General features: G+C 40.8%; 1 protein-coding gene across 4 annotated transcripts in view; it reads left to right on the top strand.

Moving 5' to 3' along the window:
• The first annotated feature begins 920 nt into the window (after positions 1–920).
• The window catches only part of MYOM1 (myomesin 1), an 81,388-nt gene continuing 61,077 nt past the window's right edge, over positions 921–21,231 (top strand). For 3 of the 4 annotated variants that reach the window (XM_027785326.2, XM_013298412.3, XM_027785323.2), the window contains exons 1-4: positions 921–1,067; positions 2,568–2,894; positions 9,006–9,494; positions 18,674–18,811. In XM_027785326.2, the coding sequence (XP_027641127.1) occupies positions 9,067–9,494; positions 18,674–18,811 (566 nt within the window). In that variant the 5' untranslated portion in view covers positions 921–1,067; positions 2,568–2,894; positions 9,006–9,066. Of the gene's footprint in view, positions 1,068–2,567; positions 2,895–5,373; positions 5,480–9,005; positions 9,495–18,673; positions 18,812–21,231 lie in introns of those variants that run through there. The other variant, XM_055799416.1, reaches the window with a different exon arrangement.

Raw genomic sequence — 21,231 nt, 5'->3', positions numbered from 1 at the left:
AAAGAAACCTTTAAAATGTTACAAAGGAAAATAAACGCTGCCAGCAATAAACTTGTTATGGGACACTTGCAGTTCCAGAGACACACTGTGGAATAAATCATGTAGCCCACCTAGAGCAAAAAAAAAAACCCAAAATCAGGAAGAACAGATCGAGTAACCTATTTTTTTCTATAACATGATAAATCATTTTCCAAACAATAGAAGTGCAACAGATTGAGTCCATCTGGATTCGATATCCTACCACCTGGAAAACTGTTAATTAAAATGGCAAATTTACGTAAGAGATGTAGGGCAGCCAAGCCCTACGCTAGCCCAATGGCTAGTCAAGCAATACTAGGTTTTGGTGAGAAGGGAAGAACTGGAGGAGAGATTTTAGTAGCAAAGGAACAGTCTTGGGAGTGGTATTTAATTTTTCTGCTGGTAGTCTTATTATCAAAAAATAGAAAGGTTCTAATGTAATTTGCTGACTACATAACATTGGGGGGCATCTGCCTGCAAAGAAGGATTAGAGTATTATATAGCAGTAAGGCTTAGAGTAATTGAGAAGAAATTCAGTAGTACAGAGTGCAAGGTCATGAGATGTAAGTTGTTACTAGATTGCCTCAGCTGGAAGTGACAGGGGACTGAAGAGATCTGAAGACGTTAATCAGCCAGAACGACTGTAAGCTACCAATATAATGCGTGTGTGAAAAAGGCCAATGCAACTATAAAGTTTATCAGTTGAGTTTTTTTCAGCAGAGACAGAAATGTGTCACAGTATGAAGGTAACGGTCTCTAATGAAACTGCTTCTGGAGTACTGTATGTGGTTCAGGTCACCCCTGGTGCAGAAAGATAACTCCAAGCAGGACCAGGTACAGGTGGGCTTTGCTAAGTTTATGACAAATATTTTTCCATCATTGCCTGTCAGCAGGTAGAAGGAAGGCGCGTACAGTGAGGAAGCCGGGACCAGGGGTGGAGCTATGCAGTCATCCTGACCAGCGACCTCTGTACATGGGGGAGTGATCCACACAGCAGTTCACCCAAGCATGCTCAGGCCTGTGCTGTGCTGTGCCAGGCTGTGCTGCAGGTACGGCACAGCCTTCGGGCTGCTGCACACATGCCTTAGCTGTGGGTTTAACTTTTCCAGCTGATTGCACCAAGGAGCCTGCAGGCAGCTCCCACATGGCACCAGCAATTACACCACCTGCATGGCCTCGCCTGTCTGTCCAGCAGTGCAGTGAGAAGTTCTCTTGTGAACATCCTTTCTGTTTGACAGTAGAACTGATAAATAGTTGTTTTCTTGTGAGAAAATCCTCTAATAGCTGAAATGACTGAAATGGGGGATCCTTTTCTGACAGGGTCTGCATGGTGTGCTGCATATGGGTTGTGAGTCACAGAATCACAGAATGGTTGGTTTTGGAAGGGACTTCTGGAGATCATCTAGGCCTACCCCCACTAAAGCAGGTTCTCCTACAGCAGGTTGCACAGAATCTCATCCAGGCGGGTTTTGAATGTCTCCAGAGAAGGAGACTCCACAGCCTCTCTGGGCAGCCTGTGCCACTGCTCTGCCACCCTCACGGTAAACAAGTTTTTCCTCATATTCAGACGAAACTGCCTGTGCTGCAGTTTGTGCCCGTTGCCCCTTGTCCTGTCACTGGGCACCGCTGAAAAGAGCCTGGGCCCGTCCTCTTGACACTTAACCCTGAGCTATTTGTGTGCATTGATAAGATCCCCTCTCGGTCTTCCCTTCTCCGGGCTGAACAGGCCCAGCTCTCCCAGCCTGTCCTCACAAGGGAGAAGCTCCAGTCCCCTCATCATCCCCGCAGGCCTCTGCTGGGCGCTCCCCAGTGGTTCCCTGTCTCTCCTGAACTGGGGAGCCCAGCACTGGACACAGCGCTCCAGGTGCGGCCTCAGCAGGGCAGAGCAGAGGGGCAGGATCACCTCCCTCCACCTGCCGGCCACGTTCCTCCCGATGCCCCCCAGGCCCCCATGGCACCCCCTTTGCTGAACTGCATTCGGTCCCCCCCGCCCAGCTCTCCAGCCTGCCCAGGCCTCGCTGAACGGCAGCGCAGCCGCTGGGGTACCAGCCGCTCCTGCCAGGGCTGTGTCACCGCCAGCCTTGCTGAGGGCTCTGCCCCTTCACCCAGGGCGCTGGGGAGCCCGTTGGACAGGGCTGGGCCCAGCGCTGAGCCCTGGGGAACCCGCCAGCTACAGGCCTCCAGCTGGGCTCTGCGCTGCTGGTCACAGCCCCTGAGCTCTGCCATTTGGTCCTGTTTGATGCTACACTGCCCGGGGTTCCCAGCATATAAGGGGGTGTAAGATTATCTGTACTATTTTCTTCTTACAGCGTTGGCACTAATACATTACATTTTGACTAACACCTTCCAGAGTCTGAGTGCTTTTCTTACTAGGATAATGACAGACCAGCACCTCCCAATGCAAAACAAGCAGTAACGTTCAGCACTCGTAGTGAAAAACTTGCAACAGTGTTGGTTCATTTCATACCTGATTAATTTCCCCCTACCTCTGCGTGTCAAAATAAGATCTGAGAAATAAGGTTTCTTATTTAACCTTTGTTTTCATGCAGAGCAACAACGGGAGGGCTGGAATCACAGACTGGCAGTGCAGGAAGTGGCAACATCCTCCTCTTTCTGCAACCCAGCTGCCGTGTCCGTGAGGAGGAACTTGCTGATCAGAACTACAGGAAACTTCAAATGAGATTTCTAGCCGTATCAAGGAGAAAGTGCACTTGGTCTTCCAGGTGTGAGGCCCGACTCTCAAACTGCAGCAGGCTGTTCCTAGTCAGTTCTGTTAGAAGTCTGACTCCACACGAAATACAAGAATGGAGAGTGATGCAGAGAATAAACAGAAAAACTGACTTTACCTGGGAATTAAGATCTTCTCATGGGTGAAGGTAAGGGAACACAGATCTCCCTTGTCTTCAGTGGGTTATGAAGATGGCTAATTAGGGTATAATGGAGAATAGCACATCTTCCCAAAGTCATTTTTTTCTGGAGAAATATATCTTTTTTTGGGAATCCATTTGATAATTTGACCTAAATTTGAAAATAAATTCCAGAAGACAACACACATACTCAAAAACTGTCCTCCAAAAACTTTTTTGCTAGTTTCATTTAGGAATCTAGTGAAAGAGATGGACTTGGATGCAGTGGAATTTGACTAATACCCACAGCTACAGGATGCTGTAGCTCTCAATACTTCAATGGACAAGTTATTTTTTCAGCTGTGTCAGGTTCTAAATTAATCTTCCAGCTTTCCCATTCAGAAAAACAAACCGGTCTCTGGCACTATGTAATTCTAATAAGCAGAAGACAGAACTAACATTTCCAAAGAGTTTCTCTCCCAGGACTGATGTGACTAAATACATGTAGTTACACAGTGCCTCAGGGATTCCGAGACTTACAGAGCTCCAAGTGGTTTGAAACATGTGCTTTGGTATTCAAATAAGAGTTAAGTGGTTTAAAATTAGCTGTGGGTATTATCTTATTCTAAAGTCATATATAACTGTAAATTTAAGTGGCAAAGTAATGAAAGAACCCAAACAATTTTGCTGTCACACTCCACCTATCTCCATTTTATTTACAGAATAAACAGAGGCAGCACAGAATTTGAAAACTGTATTGGACTTGGTAGTGCCATTATACCCGGAAAAACACTGAAAATGTTGTTTAGATTTTTATATCCCACCTGCGATCTATACAAATTGTATTGCAATGAAAGCAGAGAAACAAGATGTTTAATTGTTTTCATTTCTCTGTATCTCTGAATTTTTAAAAAGCAATTTGCATGTGATTTAGTCTTTAAATGATCCACAGCAGATTAGGAGTCTGTAATAGAATCCAAGAGTCCACCCACTGAAGCCCCCATCTTCTCTAGCATAAAAATATATATTATAGCCCAGATTCTACAGGTCAGTGGCTCTGCCATTGGCACAGAATTCTGGGGGGCAGTAGAGGTTGTATTTGGATTCCCGTTTTTCATTCTGTTGTTGCAATTTTGGACAGTTTCCTTAGCCAAGACACGGTTTCTATGACTGTACAACTTTTGTATGTGTACAAACACATACTTTGTGTGCTGAAGAGCAAAGACCAAAAGCCCATATGGTTAATGTAGCAGAGCAGTTCCTGGTGTGGGATATGAAGAGGCGTGTGAACTTACTTCATGGTGAGGCATCAGGCATCAGTTAGCAGCTCCGCAGGCAACAAGTAGCTACTGGGGAGAATGAAGAGATTTCAGGTGGAATCAAGGCAGCGAGGTGAAGAAGAAGATACTGATGAACCACCGTACAGAAAAACCTGAAACCTGTTGGCCTCATCCTGACCTTCTGCTGGTGGTTCCACCCATAAGGGAGAAGACCTCAGCAGAGGAGTAAGATCTGAAAAGTCCTCAGTTTTGTTGCCTGGTGGGTGTGGTGGAAAGTGCTATAGCAGAACTGAGAGGGTTAATATTTCTGTCAATGCAAATGCACAAAAGAGAGTGGACTAATCACTTGTATTGAAAGTTAAATATACAGTGCAGAGCAAAATCTGTATTTACAACGAAGTCACAGTGTATTCCACCTATTAGACCTCAGATGATGGAAATTGTTGTGATGTAATATTCAGCTGTGCTGATTGTACATTTCTGTGCCAAAATGCTGTGACCAAAATGAAAGAAGACAAGCCCATTTAATTATACCTAGAGGTAACAGTGTTCAATTTAGAAACAAAAGGTTGGATCTTAGAGCTGCGTTATATATATATACTTAAATGCCTCATGAGGTCATGATTTTAATGTAGTATTTTATCTTAAATAAGATGATAAAAAAGTAAAACTTTGTCAACAGAACAAAGTAAATTTTTATTGAATTTTAACATGTTGAATAGCTTTATAAAGTTTTGCTGCTAACTACTTCTCTAGATTGTTTGTCTTTTTGTTATTAAGCTGAAATATCTACACTACACACACTGTGGCTTGGCATGAAAAAAGAAAGAAAGGAACCCATAAAATATTCACATTCTTGTACCATGGCAGAGGTCAATATGGGGACTGATCTTCCCTCATTTCTGGTTCATGACACAATTAATATTTTTTTCTCTCCTAAATCTGATTTAACTAAAGAAAAAAAATCTTAGAAATAATTTTGAAATGAAATGCTGATTTTATATGGAATTTAGTGAAAATGCTTTAAGGGGAGGACTCAGTGTGAAGCTCCTGTCATCACGTCTTTGCACAGAGATAGCACAGGGTATCGGTATCTCTCTCTCTCTCTCTCCCTCTTCGATGCTATATTTATCACCCTCCTGGCCATAAAAGGTCTGGACTGGAGCTCTGACATTCCACTGACTGCAGGCATTATTTTTGTTCTGGACCTTGAAGTCCAGTTCTTACCCCTCATCCTGACTACCTCTTTCTTTGCTGGCTTCATCATTGCTCTGTTTTTCTGCTATTACATCCACTTGAGAGCTATTCCATTTGCTGCCATTCATTTGGGCTCTGGTAAGTGTTCCTTTATGATTTTATGTGTTCAATTATTTTTAATCTGAATCTGTAATGACGAGATGATAGTAGCTTCCTTTATTCTTCTCAGTTCAGCAGTTACTTGAAGGGACTTGGGGACATGAACGGAAGACATTTGAGGGTTCCACTGTGAAACAAAGCAAAGTAGTGCAAAGGGTCACTTATTATTAATACAACTTTTTGCGTATTGTCCAGTAGTCTCAGATGAAGCATGGGTTACTGAGATACAGGAGGAATTTGTCATGTAACCTCCTTTGGGCTTAGAGAACGTATATATAATCTAAATATTTTCTAGTTGCATAGGATGTCTTGTGATTTGTAAAACCATTAGCTGAGCTGAAGGAAATGTTATCACATTTTTTCCCGCTTACAAGTTTCTGGTTTTCACCTATTTCACTGTTTTCACTGATTGATGGAGTAGGTCTTTAAAGAATTACACAGACTGGCAAACAGTGCAAGAGATAATGCCAAGAAAATCACTGTCTTTAATGTGTAGCCACGACCTATGAACAAGTACAGAACTGTTTGTCTCCTGAGTAGTCATTTTGAAAATTCAGTTCAACAGCTGCTAACATATAGCTCCAAACCCCGCGTATTCATCTAACTATGGCCACTAATATTTTTAGGCCAAGCTCTGCAGTTATGAAATGCTACACAGATCTTGAGAGGGAGTGTTGCCCTCACACTAAAGGGGGCTGATTAGTGGACACAAACTAAGTAGGTGCAGATAGCATGGATTTCATAAAATCTAAGAAATTGCAGTCAACCAGATAATCAGACAGTACTTCAAATAGGAGCAAAATCCTTACAAGGTTCAGAGTTTCTTGTCATCTCCAATAGCATCAAACTACTATATCTGATCAGACTATTGTAACTAACTGATCCTGACCTGTGAGCAATGCTTGATGTGTCAGAGGAAATATAAAAAATAACTCATAGTGTGATAAAATACCTATAAAAGACGTTTCCTTTTATATGACGTCAGTATTGGCCTTTGATTTGAACCATGAGAGCTGACTCAGTGCTTAGCTCCCGCCTTACTGCCTTAGTTTTACCCCTGTCATAGACTCTTTCTCTTATTCCTGAGGACAGTGAGATCCAGACCTTTTATGTTTGGAAGAAAAAGGCTGCCTTTGTGAATTTTAACTATGCTGACTTTAAGTCCACTGCTTATTCTTTTGCTCTGGTAAGATGTGAATGAAATGCCTCTTTTAACTTCTCCTTAATGGGCAGCACATGCAGTGGTTATACTTGTGGATCGTCTTCCTTACATTGAAGCCTGGAAGGTTCTGGGAACCCCTGAACAACAGGGCTAAATGGCTGTTAGCGTTGTGGCTGTTGTATCTACAATGAAGCCAGCCAACGCTACAAATAAAGCTGGTGAAGATGAAGGGAGACAACTGTAGTACTCTACAGAAGGAAAACAGGATGTTCTCATGTTCTTTCCCTTTCAGTGTGCAGGGGTCGATACTCATCTGTATGCCTTAACTTTGCTCAGCAGAGCTCAGGATGGCTTGCAGACCCTTAACCTAGCTCTGCGAGCTGGGAGGGAAAGCAATGAAGAAAAACGGAGAAGAAATTTTCTGAAACTTGGGAAATTAAGAGGAACTACATAATACCTGAAGCTAACAAAATGAAAGAAATAATGACACAAAATATTGCTAGGTATTAGACACAAGGCTACTAGACAGAATAATTGCATTCTTCAGGCTTATGTGAAAAAATAGCCAGCAGGAGAAATAAGGGGATTGAAAAGGAACATCATTTTTTGCCGTGGAGAACAATGAGCTACCACTTTCTCATTCCTCCCCCTTCCTCAGGTAAAAATCAAGTAAATTCATAACTTGGTCTTCCTGAAGTCACAGTTTCACTGTGGTCAGGATATCAGCAATTTCTTTTTACATACTTAAAGACTTCTGAATGACTGGCTTTCTTTTTGGCTTTCTGCCAACAAGTGATCTGTTCTGTTATCACATAAAGAGCAGTTCCCTTGAGAGAGCCCTGAAATACAAGAAAGTTGAAACTTTTTTTTTTCTCCATAATTTGCTTTAGTCAGGGTGAGTATCTGAGCAGTTACCAAAGAGAATAGTTTGCAGTTTGTTGACTCACTGTCAGAACCAAATACTGAAGAAAAAGCCAAAGACTGAGACCTAGGAAGCATAAAAACCAGGGAAAAAAATATCTTGATTTTCATGAAATCATGATTTACATTCCAGCTCAGTAAGTGCATTTTATGTCAAAACATCAGATTATTGTTCAACAACATGAACAAAACCAGAAGCAGAACAAGTCTCCTTTTGTTGTGATTGATAGTAAAAAAAAACCCATCAACCACTTCTCACCATTATTTTTAGATCTTCTTTAAGTTCATCTAAACATTTCCCTACTGTAACTCATTTCTGTTCATAATCATGTGCCTTTCAGGAACAATCCTAGCTGTGTTGTAAGCCTAATCACCAGTGATAAGAGAAAGGTTATCATAGGGATTAGTAGAGGCAAGCTTGCACATCAGAGGAGAAGAATTCAGTTTTAATAACAGCAAAATAAAACAATAACAAAATAAAGAGTGAATTGCCAGCTTAAAAAAAACCCAACTAAACAAGGGAAATCCTTTCTGCACTCAACCCTCATCCGATTTTGAGAGAGGAACCACCTCTCACCTGATCAAATTTCCTACTATGAGTGACTGCAAGACAATCTGATGACTGTGCAAAGTAAAACTTAGATGGGGCTGTCATCTGGAGGAAGTTACTTGACAATCTTGAACATGACATTCTAGATTAAATAAAAAGGGTCATTTGGACTGAGGAGCATTACATTATTTTACTCATTGCATACAGATCGTATCCCTGATTAAACCAAAAGTACAATAAGCCATTTAAAATGGATCTCTGATATCACATAGAAAATAATCAATGTAATGCACGTTTACAGAAAAAGTTACATCCTTCTCAATCTTAATTCACTTTTTAATTCACTGTTAAAATATTAAACTAAATATTAAATTCAATCTGACAACTGGATTACAGAAATGAATGAAATATACATAGATTTGTATTTCAGTTTATATAGCCTTGTTGGAATTCCTCATGCCTTTTAAAATAATTCATTACCTTATTCTCACTTTTGTAATTTAACAAAAGTATTTACACCATCCCTGAAGAAGCTGAACATATACAATTTCATTAGTTCACAGTAATGAATGGAGAATCTGAGCATGCAAAATTTGAATAGTTTGCAGTAACAGGGAGACCAACTACAAATGAAACAGACACAATAGTGCAGGTTTTCTCTCATGATGAATGGCATATGACTATCTTGAAACTCAAATTCGAACCTATCTTAGAGTCTAACACACATCATAGAAAGATAACTCTAAATTCATTGCATTTTATTTTTGAAGTTTTAAGTTCTGTGTTAGTTTGTAGGAAGTTGTGTATTAATTGTATGCTAACTCAGAACTTCCTTTGACAGTAGTCCTTATGTTTGTTCTGTCCTTTTTCAGACACTGTCCTGTTTATTTACATTCAGAAACATACTGTAAAAAACAAAATTAGAAGACACCCATGATGTCTTTACCTTTCTACCAAAGACACCATGAGCACTATGACCGTGCGTACCGCCATAAAGCACTGCAGTCCACTCTAAACCAGTACCAAAAGGAAACAAAAAGCAAATCTGCTGTCTATGCTCAAGGATCTACAGCTTACACTAGGGGCTCTGCTGCCTACCGCCATGCATCTGCAGCAGACTTCAGCCTTGCCTCTTCAGCAGCATATAGTCATGGCTCTTCAGCCTATGACCTTGAGTCAGCAGCCTACAGCTATGGATCTACAGCCTATGATCACTCTGCTGCACAAAGTAAAAGATCTGCTGCCTACAGTCTTGACTCTGAATCCCTCAGCCAGAGCTCAGCTGCCTACAGCCATGGATCTGAATCCATCAACAAGCTGGCTGCAGCCTACAGGCTGGGATCTGAAGCCTACAGTCTCGGGTAAGTACATCCGTCTTTGGAACAATATTCTGAAACAAAAATGTCCAACCACCTCCCACTGAAATCAATGGCAAAACTCTCCTCCTCCACAGAAATTGTCTCTGTAACTTGGTGTTAATGCATTTTCCAGGTGTGGTGTTTTCCTTTGGCTTTGGCAGTGGCAAGGACTGTGGCCAGCTTAGTTTGTTGGACTAAACCATGTTTGATGATTGGATTGGCATAAGAATAGCACTGGCAGTGATGATGTGGTTGAATGATGACATATTCATGCTCCAAACTGATTAGGCGCAAACCACTTCTCCTTCCAAGTTGTTTAGCCATATTAGTACAGCTGAATTTAATATGCAGTGTTGAGATAGTTTTTGCTTTGAGGCTGGCTTTTATCTGGCCAGGTTGGAGCAGTAAAATAACTTAAGGCTGTTCACACAAGTTTGAGCTGACATATCCATATATCATTAAACCATTGTCCTTTTGCCTAATGGTTTTACTTTTATGGTGAGTGATTCAAGAAATAGAAATTTTCACACTGTATATTGGTTGAGGCATACTATTTCCAAAGTAGGAATACCCTGAAGTGTTTCTTGCACTAGAATAGCAGTTATGCTTAGCTGCCATGGTTTTTGTTTAATTAAGATGATAGATATTGCCTAAGCAATTACATTAGCTGAATATTTCAGATATCATAGCCTCACATTATGTCTATGTATTGCAGAGATTTACAGAAATTAGGGGCATATTAAAATAAGATTAGAGCAGCTGTTAGCAATAAGGGAAACAATCAACAAATTATAGCCCAAAACATCTGCTTACTGTTATATTACTGTAAGATTTAGAGTATTATTAACAGAACTGGTCAAGACTTGTCCATTAGAAAATTTAAGTTTTGAAAACTGAATATCCTCCAAGGATTGTGGATAAAGATGGAATTTTGGCCAAAAACACTGAGGGAAAGACTACCTGTACCACAGTAAACAATACCTTGTGATTACAGCCTTCACTTGGCTTTCAGGAAGTTCAGGGACAAGTCTCTGTTTGCCTGGGTCTGTTCAGGAGTTTGAACCTCAGGCTGTTAGAGCCCAGATGAATGGCTTGACTATCTGGGGCTGGGTCATACCAAGTCTTTGCTGTTGCAGCAATTTCACTTGTGCAAATAATTAACCACTGAGTGGAGCAGCAAGAAGCTCGTTTATAATCTGCTGATGAAGGGAAGTAAGCTGGAGATCCTGGGACTGGTGGTTATGTTTCCAGAGAGTTGGGTAGGGGAAAATATCCCAAATTTCTGCAGTGATGCAGCAGTGCCTTCATGCTACTGCTGATTCTAACCCAAAGCTGCCTTCTTCTCATAGAAAATTTTCTTACGGGAACATTATCTGAAGTTGCAAAAAATTATTGTAAAGTAACCTGCTTCTGAGTCCCAGTTACAAGCGCTTCAGTAACTGGTTTGTCAAGTGAGTTTCTTCTGAAACCTGTATATTCTCATCAAGAACTCCTCTAACATCAGCAAAGTAATGTTAAAGGAAATGGAATTGCTTAATTAGTAGAGAACTTAAAACATTTCCAGGTTTCCTGAGGTTTTGTTCAAGATAATAGTTTTTGTTTTAAAATAGTATATTTAGTGGTAATTCCAAACTACTTTGTAGTACAAGAGTTGCCAACAGGTTGATATATTATCCTAGGAATCAGACATAAGAATGTCTCAGTTGTAACTTCTCTTTTTTCTGTGATACTGTCTTTGTGTTGGAAGTCTGAGAAACTCAGTGCTGCTATGTAAGACTAGATGCTATTTAAATCTCTTTTGCACAAAAATTTATTAATACCTGACACAATATGGTTCTGAATTATAATCCCAATATTTAACCTAATTTTATGGTTAATATGACTTCTATGTTAGTACTTATTAGGGTTTTGCAACCCATTTTTGCTGTAATTTGCAAGAGGTAAAGTAGAACAAATAATGTGACTATATGGTTAAATGTAGTGGCAATTTGAAGTAATTCTTTCCATGTTTGTACTGTCTTCCCCAGCTGTCCCAAAACACTCCCAGGGATAATGTGAAGACAAAAAGTTTTACTAAAATAAATTCAGCAAATCAAAGACTTTCTTTTTTGCCCATATGAAAGGAATGGTGTAGCAAGGAAAAAAAAATAAAAAGAAAATGAGCCTTTAAACTCTTTCAATTTTCAAAAAGTAGAAAGAGTCTTGAATTGAAATGCTCCATCTAAATGACCTACAACAGTGGTGGTTGCTTGAAACCTGAATGGACACATGAATCCAAATCCAGCTAAAATTCTTTGTCTAACAATTGATTATTGCAATCACTGAATTTTAACATCAAATATACACTTATGTATAATGGATATAGTTTGTGGATAAACCCCTCCAAGCTTAACAGGAAAAGTTTACTATTCAAACATTAAACTTTTATTCCGTTCACTTCTTATTTTTATCTAAAATACCTTTTGCTAAACTTTATTATACTTGCAAAATTTAAGTCTCCTCTTTTTCTGTAGCAACTGTATGAAAGAGAGTGTTCATGAAGCAACAGTGTTGGCATCCGCTTAGTGCTATGTGGGAAATTTATCATGGGAAAAGACTGGAGAAGGACTTGGGGCTAGGTAACCTATAAGACCTTGACCTGAACCCAGTTCTCTGATGTTGAAGCCTCGCATGAGTGGAAAACATGTCCAGAGCATGGACATGGACAGCTTGAAGGAGCTGCAGCTTGTTTTTTCATGAGGACAACGAAGTCCCCATTTGCAAGTGGGCTATCCTTTCCCCACATTTAAAGTCTTCTTTACATCATGACAGCTTGAAGAAGTAAAAGGAGTGAAATGAAAACAGGCAAAACCAAGAGCAAGTACGGAAGCTTGCAGCTTTGCTGGTCACAGTTTGCCAAAGTGCCAAACCCTGGGCTCCTAAAAGACAGCAAGTCTTACTATTTAAAGATTGCTGCTTCACACCTAGCCCTCTCTACCAGATTGAGGGGCTGTCTGTAAGCGTACACTGCTTCTTTGGCCTCCACAGAGCCAGGAAGAGTGGGGTGTGCCGCTTCCCCCAAGGGAAGGAAGGATCCATGCAGGAGAGGGATGGCAGCTCTCTCCCACAAGCCATTGTTGTGGCCACCCCATCCTTTCCCCTGTCCCATCCTCAGCAGCTGCTGGGGTGGGCAGCTTGGCTCTTGTGGGAGAACCTTCTTCCCATAGCACCACTCCATCCTCTGCGCTTCTAAGAAGCTTTGAGTCAGGTCTGCCAAAGCTGCTTATAGCACTACAGGCCTGTCAAACGAGACTGCTGGATTAAACCTGCTTACCTCTTTTTTTGGAAGCTCAGTCATTTGCCTTTGCTCAAACTTTCACTGCTTTTCCATGAGTAATTTTCCTGGCCAGCAGCATCAGATAATCCCATCGTGACACAGACAGGTTATCTGCCACCAAATGGGCCAGAGACTTGCTTAGAGAGAAACCAGCAGTTATTGCTGTGGCTCAAGCATTTGCATATATTTTGCAGGTCAAGAGAAACAGAAAAGACATGGTATAATTCAGGTGAACCAAGCAAACAGGGCAGAGATGCCCTACTAGCATGCAATCAATTAGGCTGCCGGACAGTAAGAGTGAATGCTCTTCTGAGCAATGTTGTAACCAGGGTTGAGACAGGGCTGTGTAAATAATATACTTAAAGAAATATGAGAAGACCATGATCTTGGCATTGCTCATCCTTTGGTTTATTACAGGTGAGGGTTAAGAAGGTGGCTTCCAGACTTCATAACCAGGCATAGATATTGTTTTAATGAGACCTGCTGCAAAGAAACAATCCCACTTCAAAAAAATTTTTTTGTGGAAGCTGTGTTAGGGAACAGCATGATTATTGCCAGCAGTATGCCTGGGCCTGTGACAAATCTGTCAGCAACTTAACTTGAACATAGTAACCAGAAAACACCTCTCATCTTTAGAGGCTGGCTTTAAAGAGCTCTTTGCTGAAATATTTTTTTTTCTTTTTTCTTGTAACTGAGTTTGCCAATCTATCTCCTCTTTATGGTGAATAAATTCAAACATTGCATATTAGGAAAGAAGCAGCTGCTACAGAGCCTGGAAAATGCCTCTTGGCTAATGGGGCTCCTTCAGCAGATGCAGCCACTGTGCGTACCAAATGCATCCCTTTCTGCTGTCCAAGTAAAGTGAAAGAGAGACGTAACAAAAGCATGCTAAGGACAAAACCCATGATTTTCTAGAGGTATAAAAGAGCTTACAGGTGCTTCTTCATTCAGGGGTGGAATAACTAAGGAATAGGGTGTTGTGGTCCACTCACAGAACACATTTCTGCATCCACTGGGCACAGACTGTGCAGGGTGGGAAACCTGTCCCTTCAGGCACAGAAACAAGGGCAGTGCCAACATATTGAAGTACATTTCTATCTGAGAATAAGACAACAAAAGAAAACCTCTGTTTGGGGAGTTTCAGATGTCCTGCACAGTGTTGTTGTCTTTAGTTCCTCTGTTGGGCTAAAGCAAAAAGCTAATAGTGTCTGTTTTTCACACCTCTACAGGGCAATGCCTGTGCCTTTAGCATTTGCAGTCACGCAACTCCCAATTCAGTGACTGCTGAGAAAGTAGGAAAATGCTGGTGTTGATAGTTTAACATGCTGAAAGCCATCAAAAAATGAGGACAGTAGGCTTGGGTCACCAACCTTGATAAGGCAGTACAGATAGTATCTGATCTGTAAAAAACCATACATATGCGCTCTGGGCATATCAAATGAGACTGAAAGCTGTTAAAAGGTCATGGTACTGTTCCTCCCCGTGAAACTAGAGAGCACTGATACCCTGCTCCTTCTCCTCCAGGGAGATTCTGTTCCACATATCAGCTAAAAGGTTGGAACATTTTAAAATAAAGGGCAAGATTTTAGAATCTGGTTCAAGAAAGTAGAGTCCTTCTTTGGGCTACCTAAATAAAGGTTGTAGGCAGGGTTTGGGTTTTGTGTTGCACAGGAAGAAATAGTAATAACAAAAAAAGGAAAACAGGGAAATAAACATCATGACAGTAATAGTGATCAATTTGTTTTCCTGTGTGAGGAGTTCCATTTGAATATGCACTTCTACTAGCATCCATATAGCTCTGCCTGAATGGAAGCAAATGATAACAGGATTTGGAAAAGAGAAACATTTTCTTCTGCTTCAAATGCATTTGTTTCAGCTCGTGGTTTATGGAGTGCAACTCTAAAAAAGATTTTTGAGTTACTCTGGATACTTCTCTGAAAGCACCAGCTGGATGCTCTGATGTGGTCATGAAGAAATTAGAAATTTAGGAACAGCTGTGAGAGAAAGTGAAAATAAAATAGAAAGCATATTATGTCAGTGCATTAATCCAAGGTATGCTTGTAGCTGAAATACTAGGCACAGTGCTGATCATCTAATTTCAAACAGTACAGTCTGAAACCAGAAAAAAGATCAGATATCAGCAAGTAGGGTAGTGGGAGGTGTGGAATATGTTCTATTGGGAGAAGGTAAGACACTGGAGCTCTTACCTTGGGACAGAGGCAAACGTGGGTATGTAACTTTAATGTATAAAATAGTGAAATGTGCAGAGTGAACAAAGAATGATTTTTCACACAGAGGGGTATGTAAACACAGAAGAAATTATAAGAATCACAAAAGAAAGTGCCATTTTCATATATGCATTGTAAGCTCACTGCTACAGCCAGGATGCAACCTCTGGCTCAGGGTATCCCTAGGCTTTTGCTTGAAACCAAAAGGATTTATCCAGGGAGGTATTTCTTTACATAAACTTTCTTTTTACCTGCTCTTGACCATTGCTGGAACAGGGAACTGGTCTAAAAGCACCATTGGTGTTTTTCAATGGAATGCTTTTCACTGCAGCCTCGCTTAGTCCAGGTCAAGTTTCTGGAAGAGCAAATGTCTGAAGCAAATTGGTTGGAGTGTTGTGTTAGGGATCTGAGAACAGCAGACAATTACAGAATCCACATGGATCCATTATTCAGCTCATAGTTACCATCTGCACTTTTGATAGCTGAGTGCTCCCTCTTCTGTACCACTACAAAGCATCGGGACCCAACCCTTGCACAACACAACACAAAAAAAAAGACAGCACAACAACTCTTACTGCAGCTGTACCTTCCAGAGAAAGAAGAAGGGAGGAAAAGGCATCTGGAAAGGTGCTTTTCTGGTCCTGACCACCTACACACAAGGGCTGACCAAAGGATGCAACAACTTGAAGGATCCAAGAGTAGTAATCCAGAAAAGAATCAGGTGGCTGCAGCAAAAGTGCCTCAATCAAGAGACATTATGGTTTAGAAAACTTAAAAGAGAGCGGGAATCAGCTGTGCATGTACAGTATGTTTAACCTAGTCATCACACCTCATAAAAGTCCCGGTTCTATCTCTGTTTCTCACGCTTCATTGTGATGGAGATCTCTGGTGTTAATCTGAAAGGTCTGGGGGATATTTTGATGAAGCCAGCTATAGAAGGCATTAAAAATGAAAGTGAGATATTCAACTTGAAAGACTTGCAGTGTTTGATTAAAAAAACAAACACCAAACAAACAGAACCTAGAGCAACTTATTCTTTCCTTTTCAAATAATTTTAGCGAGTTATAAGTGAAAGATAGAAAAAAAATATGTAGGAAAGACATCAGCAAAAGGCCTAGCAAAGAGTGATGGGAACTGCTACGTACGCTCCCCATTAATTCCCTACATAAGTGTGTAACCTGGACCTGAACTGAAAACTAAACCAACAGAACAGCCAAATTCTTCTTTAGGAACAAAGAGCTAGTCTTGACTTAACTGTGCTCAAAATGCCTGAGCTGAAATTTTCACCACATTTCATCTGCTTTTATGAAAATAGAAACTTTTTGACATTTAAACTGAAGTTTAAATAATACTGTGATCCTTCACAATCCAGAAAAAAAAAGGAATCAAGTGGCCTCCTAAAGGGTTCAGACTAAAGTCCCTAGGAAATCTGATGGCAGTTAGAGTAAAAATTCCAGGTTTGTCCCATTTTAAAATAGGACAGGAATAAAAGTCGCCTGCTAAGTAAAGAACTGCAGTTCCTTACAGACTATAGTTCAATTACGAAAAATAATGAAAATACTTTGCCTTTGATGTTTCTCACCACCTATTTGATGGCGAGTTCTCCCAATACATTGTGGTTGGCCATAGTGATTGTACTACATTGTTGCCCAACCCAGGAGCGAGGCCACTGCATACCCTGTTTCATTCTGTCTCTACCTTTTTATCTTACTCTGCTTGGACCATTCCTGAGTGTTTTCTGCTTGGATTTCTGTCCCTAAAGCTCGTTCCACCTCAATTGGACTCCTTCCCTGGAGGAAGAACCTGGCATCAGACCCTGGAGCAGATAGCATCTCTCTCCTGTAGGCTTAGTCTGTGCCTTGGCTGACCCAGTGGTGCCTGCTGTGGTAAACCCTTGGCCCCAGCCCTGTGGTGTGTGCCACAGCCTCTCGCTGGCTGTGCTTTTGTTTGCATTGAAACCAGGAGGATGAGGAAAGAAGGAGAATCAGTGCACGGTTACTTTTACCTCCTGTACTGAGTGTGTCTTGGCGGTGGTGCTGTAGGCTCAGTGGTGATGCCTATAAAGTGGGCACACAAGGAGCACAGGGGAGGGTGCTGTCTCACTGTGATGTGGGTGAGCTGAATACAGATGAGTCTGATGAGATGGGGACTGAGCAGAAAGGAAGGGAAACAGTGATGGTGCTGGGAGTGGCAGGGCAAAGAGATAAGGGCTGGAAAGCAGATGTGGGAGGGGATGTGAAGTTCAGGGAAGGAACTAGAAGAAGAAGGAGAAGAGATGACAGCAAGAAAGCTGTTAAAAGAGCTAGGGAATGGGAGACTGATTTAATAGGCACTACTTAGGGAGAAAACTCAGCCTGAGCAAAGGGACAGGCACAAAGAAACAAAGGAAGGAAAGATAGAAGAATGACACTGGACCCATGTGTTCTCACACACAGAGTCCCACATGGATAGATTATTAACACGTATTTTGGAAAGTAAGCACTGTTGCTGGTATGACGTGTTGGTGGCACTTCTGGAGCTTGGTACTTTTGCAAGGCTGTAGCCTAAGAAAACCATCAGCTCAATTATGTATCTGTAATCTTACATCATGCATGTGTAACATCCTCAGGGATCCAGTGCTAGCATGAGTTTCAATTGTATGTGTGCAGCACGTTGCATAGAGACACCGGTGTAAGCTACCCAGAGTATGGGAATCAGGTTAGCCATTGTGGTGGTATGTGTCTGGGCTAATGAGCCTTGCTGAGAAACCATGTGCTTTAATCCTGCTCCTGTATCTGTGCACATAAGTGGTAAGCTTATGCTGTGTAGACAAATCTCCAGACTAGATCAAGATATTGCATAGTTCTGGGAGTTAAAGATGTGTTGCATTGGGAAAAGGCAGAGGCATTTGGAGCTTTGTTAACACAATTTGTAACCACGTTAAAAATGAACCCCAAATGACTGCCTCAAATATGCTTCACACTCTTCAGAATCCCTCCCAGGCGGGTGAGGAGGGGAAGCCTTCTCTTTGGTTTGCTCTTCTTTCTTTCCACTCATTCTCCATTTGTCTGTGCTGTGTTAAATGGTGGTACTTGACTCAGCTCTCTGCTTCCAATGGATTGGGGTGGTATGGGAGAGCAGTGGGAATGGCAACTGAGCAATGGTTACTGAGCGATATGCTGCCCCACAATTTCTATAGAGACTTAAATGCATTATTACTTTGAATACATTTACACACCAACATTTTGGTGGGGGACCAGGCAATTTCAGGACAGTAAATTCTGGAAAAGTAGAGGTTATGAGTTCGGGTACAATCTTCAGAATTACACAGTGGTCTCAGTGACTTCAGGGTCTACTGAGTATCCAAACTCTCCAAGTCCCAGCCCAAGAAGCTATTAAATGTGCATTGCTATCATGTATATTGTTTATGCTCTTTATTTAGATTTGATATCAAGGGGCATCAGTGTTATATTTGTAATAATGAGTTTGTCAAAAGTGTATTTAGTTATGTGTCTAGTAATTCTGAAGTGATGGCTATTTAAAGTTATATTTTCTTATTATTAAACAAGACAGCAAAAAATTTTAGTACTTTAATCTTATTTTGGAGTGTTTCTTAACAGCTTTTTTTTCTGAACTTAACAGTATTATTTTTATTTCAGGCTGAAAGATTCTAATTTAATGATTGAAAATCAATCCTATAAGATGAGTCCCAAAGCAAAGCGAGCAAAACAGAATTTTGTATCTGAGGACAAAGAGAACGAAGCCATGGACTACTCAGTGCCCATATTCACAGGGCGGTATGTCGATTTTCCTTTTGTTTGGTATCTTATTTCTGACATTTTCTTAACAAATTATAAAATAACAAATCCATTACTCTTTTTTTACACTCATGGATCTCAAGGTGATTGTTTGCACTTCACATGAGTGATAAAGAGACAAAATCAGCTAACTGGCAGAAAATCAGACATTGATCATCGAAAGCCAGGACAAAGGAACCTAGGTGCCAGGATCTGTTTTGAACATATCGCCAGGGCCACTTTCTATGAAATTAAGACATAATTATAACTCTGCTTATTGGGAACCAGACTAGCATGTTGTCCATATTATTTAGCTTGTTCTTTTGAAGACTTGTTCTGTAATTCAATGTCTCTTACCAAGCATTAATCATAGAAACAATGAAGCAATGTGCTAATACTTTGTCCTGGCACAGGGAAAACCTGGAATGAAACCAAATACTTCCTCAAATCCATTGTAATGATTCATACTGATCTCACGTGTTGTGGCATTTATTGCATAGTTACTACTGATGTAATACACCGTACTGCAGCAGTGCCCTCAGTAAAGCTGAATGTGAACTTTATGTGGAAGCCAGAACCAACACGAGCACGGAGGCTGCCCTGCCCTTTTTGGGGAATGGCGTGCTGATTTTATTAGGAGTCTCTGGCAGTTCAAGCATAGTCACTTGTTCAGATTAATACATACTGGGGTGTGGTGTGGAAAACTGGTTCCTGATTGGAGACCAAGAGGAAAATTTCTTGCCCACCTGCAGCTGAACAGAAACTTTCCTTCAACTTGACTTTCTTCTGCAGCACAGCATTGTTCATGGGACACTTCCAAGCTGTTCCTGGAAGCCAGTGTTTTTCTGTCTACTGCTTAATCAGCACCCAATGTCACTTATGCTTTGCATCTAAACTTGTGCTTTCATGTGAAACTGAGTTCCACTTTGTCAGGGGGAGATGGTATTGCTTTAACCTTTTGAGGGTTTGTGGTGCTTTTGTGATGAGACCAGCAGTTTTTGTTTTTATTAATTTCCTCTCACTATCCGAGAGTAATTTTTTTTTACACCTCTTGTACATTTCTGTGTTGCCTTACTGCTCTTTGATCCAACCAACATTCAGAAGCACACACTGTTGCCTTTTTAAAACATTGCTTTGGAGTTTCAGCTATATCTTCTGTGACAGAAATACATAAATATGTCTCACACAAAACTTGCAGTACATATTTTCAAGGCTTCTCATTACCTTTGTGTCTCACCTGCTGTTTCTGCTTACATAGCAGTAGATTTACAGCTCACTATCATCTGTCTCCCATGCCCTCAAGTACAAATATTCTCCCTTTTTATTGTGTCTTGAGTCTACAGAAGTAAAATTTATAGTGCTGGTCAATAGCTGAAAATCATGACTGATGGCTAGTACTCCTGGATGATGTTCTTAGCTTTTTTACAGGCCCCTGTGATGTTACAACATCATGTTAACATCTTAACAAATAATCTTTTTTATTTTTCTTTTCTTTTGAAATGCATACAGTAATATCTAACTTAGTGTGGTGGTGTGTAACTTCATTTATATGTGTCTCTGCAATACTTTGGGATTGTACATCAAAAGATACTGTTGGATTCTTACATCATTGTTACTATTCTTCTTAGTGTTGTTGGTATGAATCTTACTTTTTGCACGTGGCAGCTGAGGAAGTTGTGTGTGGTTTTGTACCACTGAAATGAGCCAAATAGGTTTTTTTGTTGTGTTTTTTTTTTTTTTTTAATTAGTTAAAAAATATAAAAAAGGCATATGATCATTGTTAGGGTGCCCAACTCAACATGTCATGAAATGGTTGGGGTATCTGTTTTAGGCGTTTTTTCTGTTGGCATCATGTTCATGACCACATGCCAAAACTGCAGAAGCTGCATGCCACATTCCTGTCAGATATTTATTTTTGTTTGTAAGATAACAGCTGAAGCCCATTGAACCATGTGCATGTTATATGTCATTCCCAAATTCCCCTCTGAAATTGATGTGTTGTTTCCCATGGGCAGATAACTTTTACAAGGAATAGTATTTATAAAGGTCATCTCTCTGTGGGTTCATCAGAGCTGTTGTCTGTTCTGCTGGACGACCTTCAGTGCCATGTCACCATTTCCATTATTTGGTTCTATTTTGGAGCTCTCAGCTTCTGCTGTAAAAACCTCCCTTGCTCAGATTATTGACATCACAACTGTTCTTCTTAAACACCTAGCGTAATCCTTGCAAGATAAAATTAAGGACAACCAGCCGGTATTGTAGATAATTAAACACCCAGTGCTTGATTTAATGCCATAGGTGCTAAGATACTGAATGTGGCTTGTGGAACTATTTGCAGCCACCAATAACCCTATGCCAAAGGAGTGCAGATGGCAGATACCCTTAAATAGTATTTTGTGTGTGCCATTTGGGGTTTGATC

Source organism: Falco peregrinus, chromosome 3, assembly GCF_023634155.1.
Source record: "Falco peregrinus isolate bFalPer1 chromosome 3, bFalPer1.pri, whole genome shotgun sequence".
In the NCBI taxonomy this organism is placed as follows: domain Eukaryota; kingdom Metazoa; phylum Chordata; class Aves; order Falconiformes; family Falconidae; genus Falco; species Falco peregrinus.
This window is presented reverse-complemented; position numbering and strand designations above follow the sequence as displayed.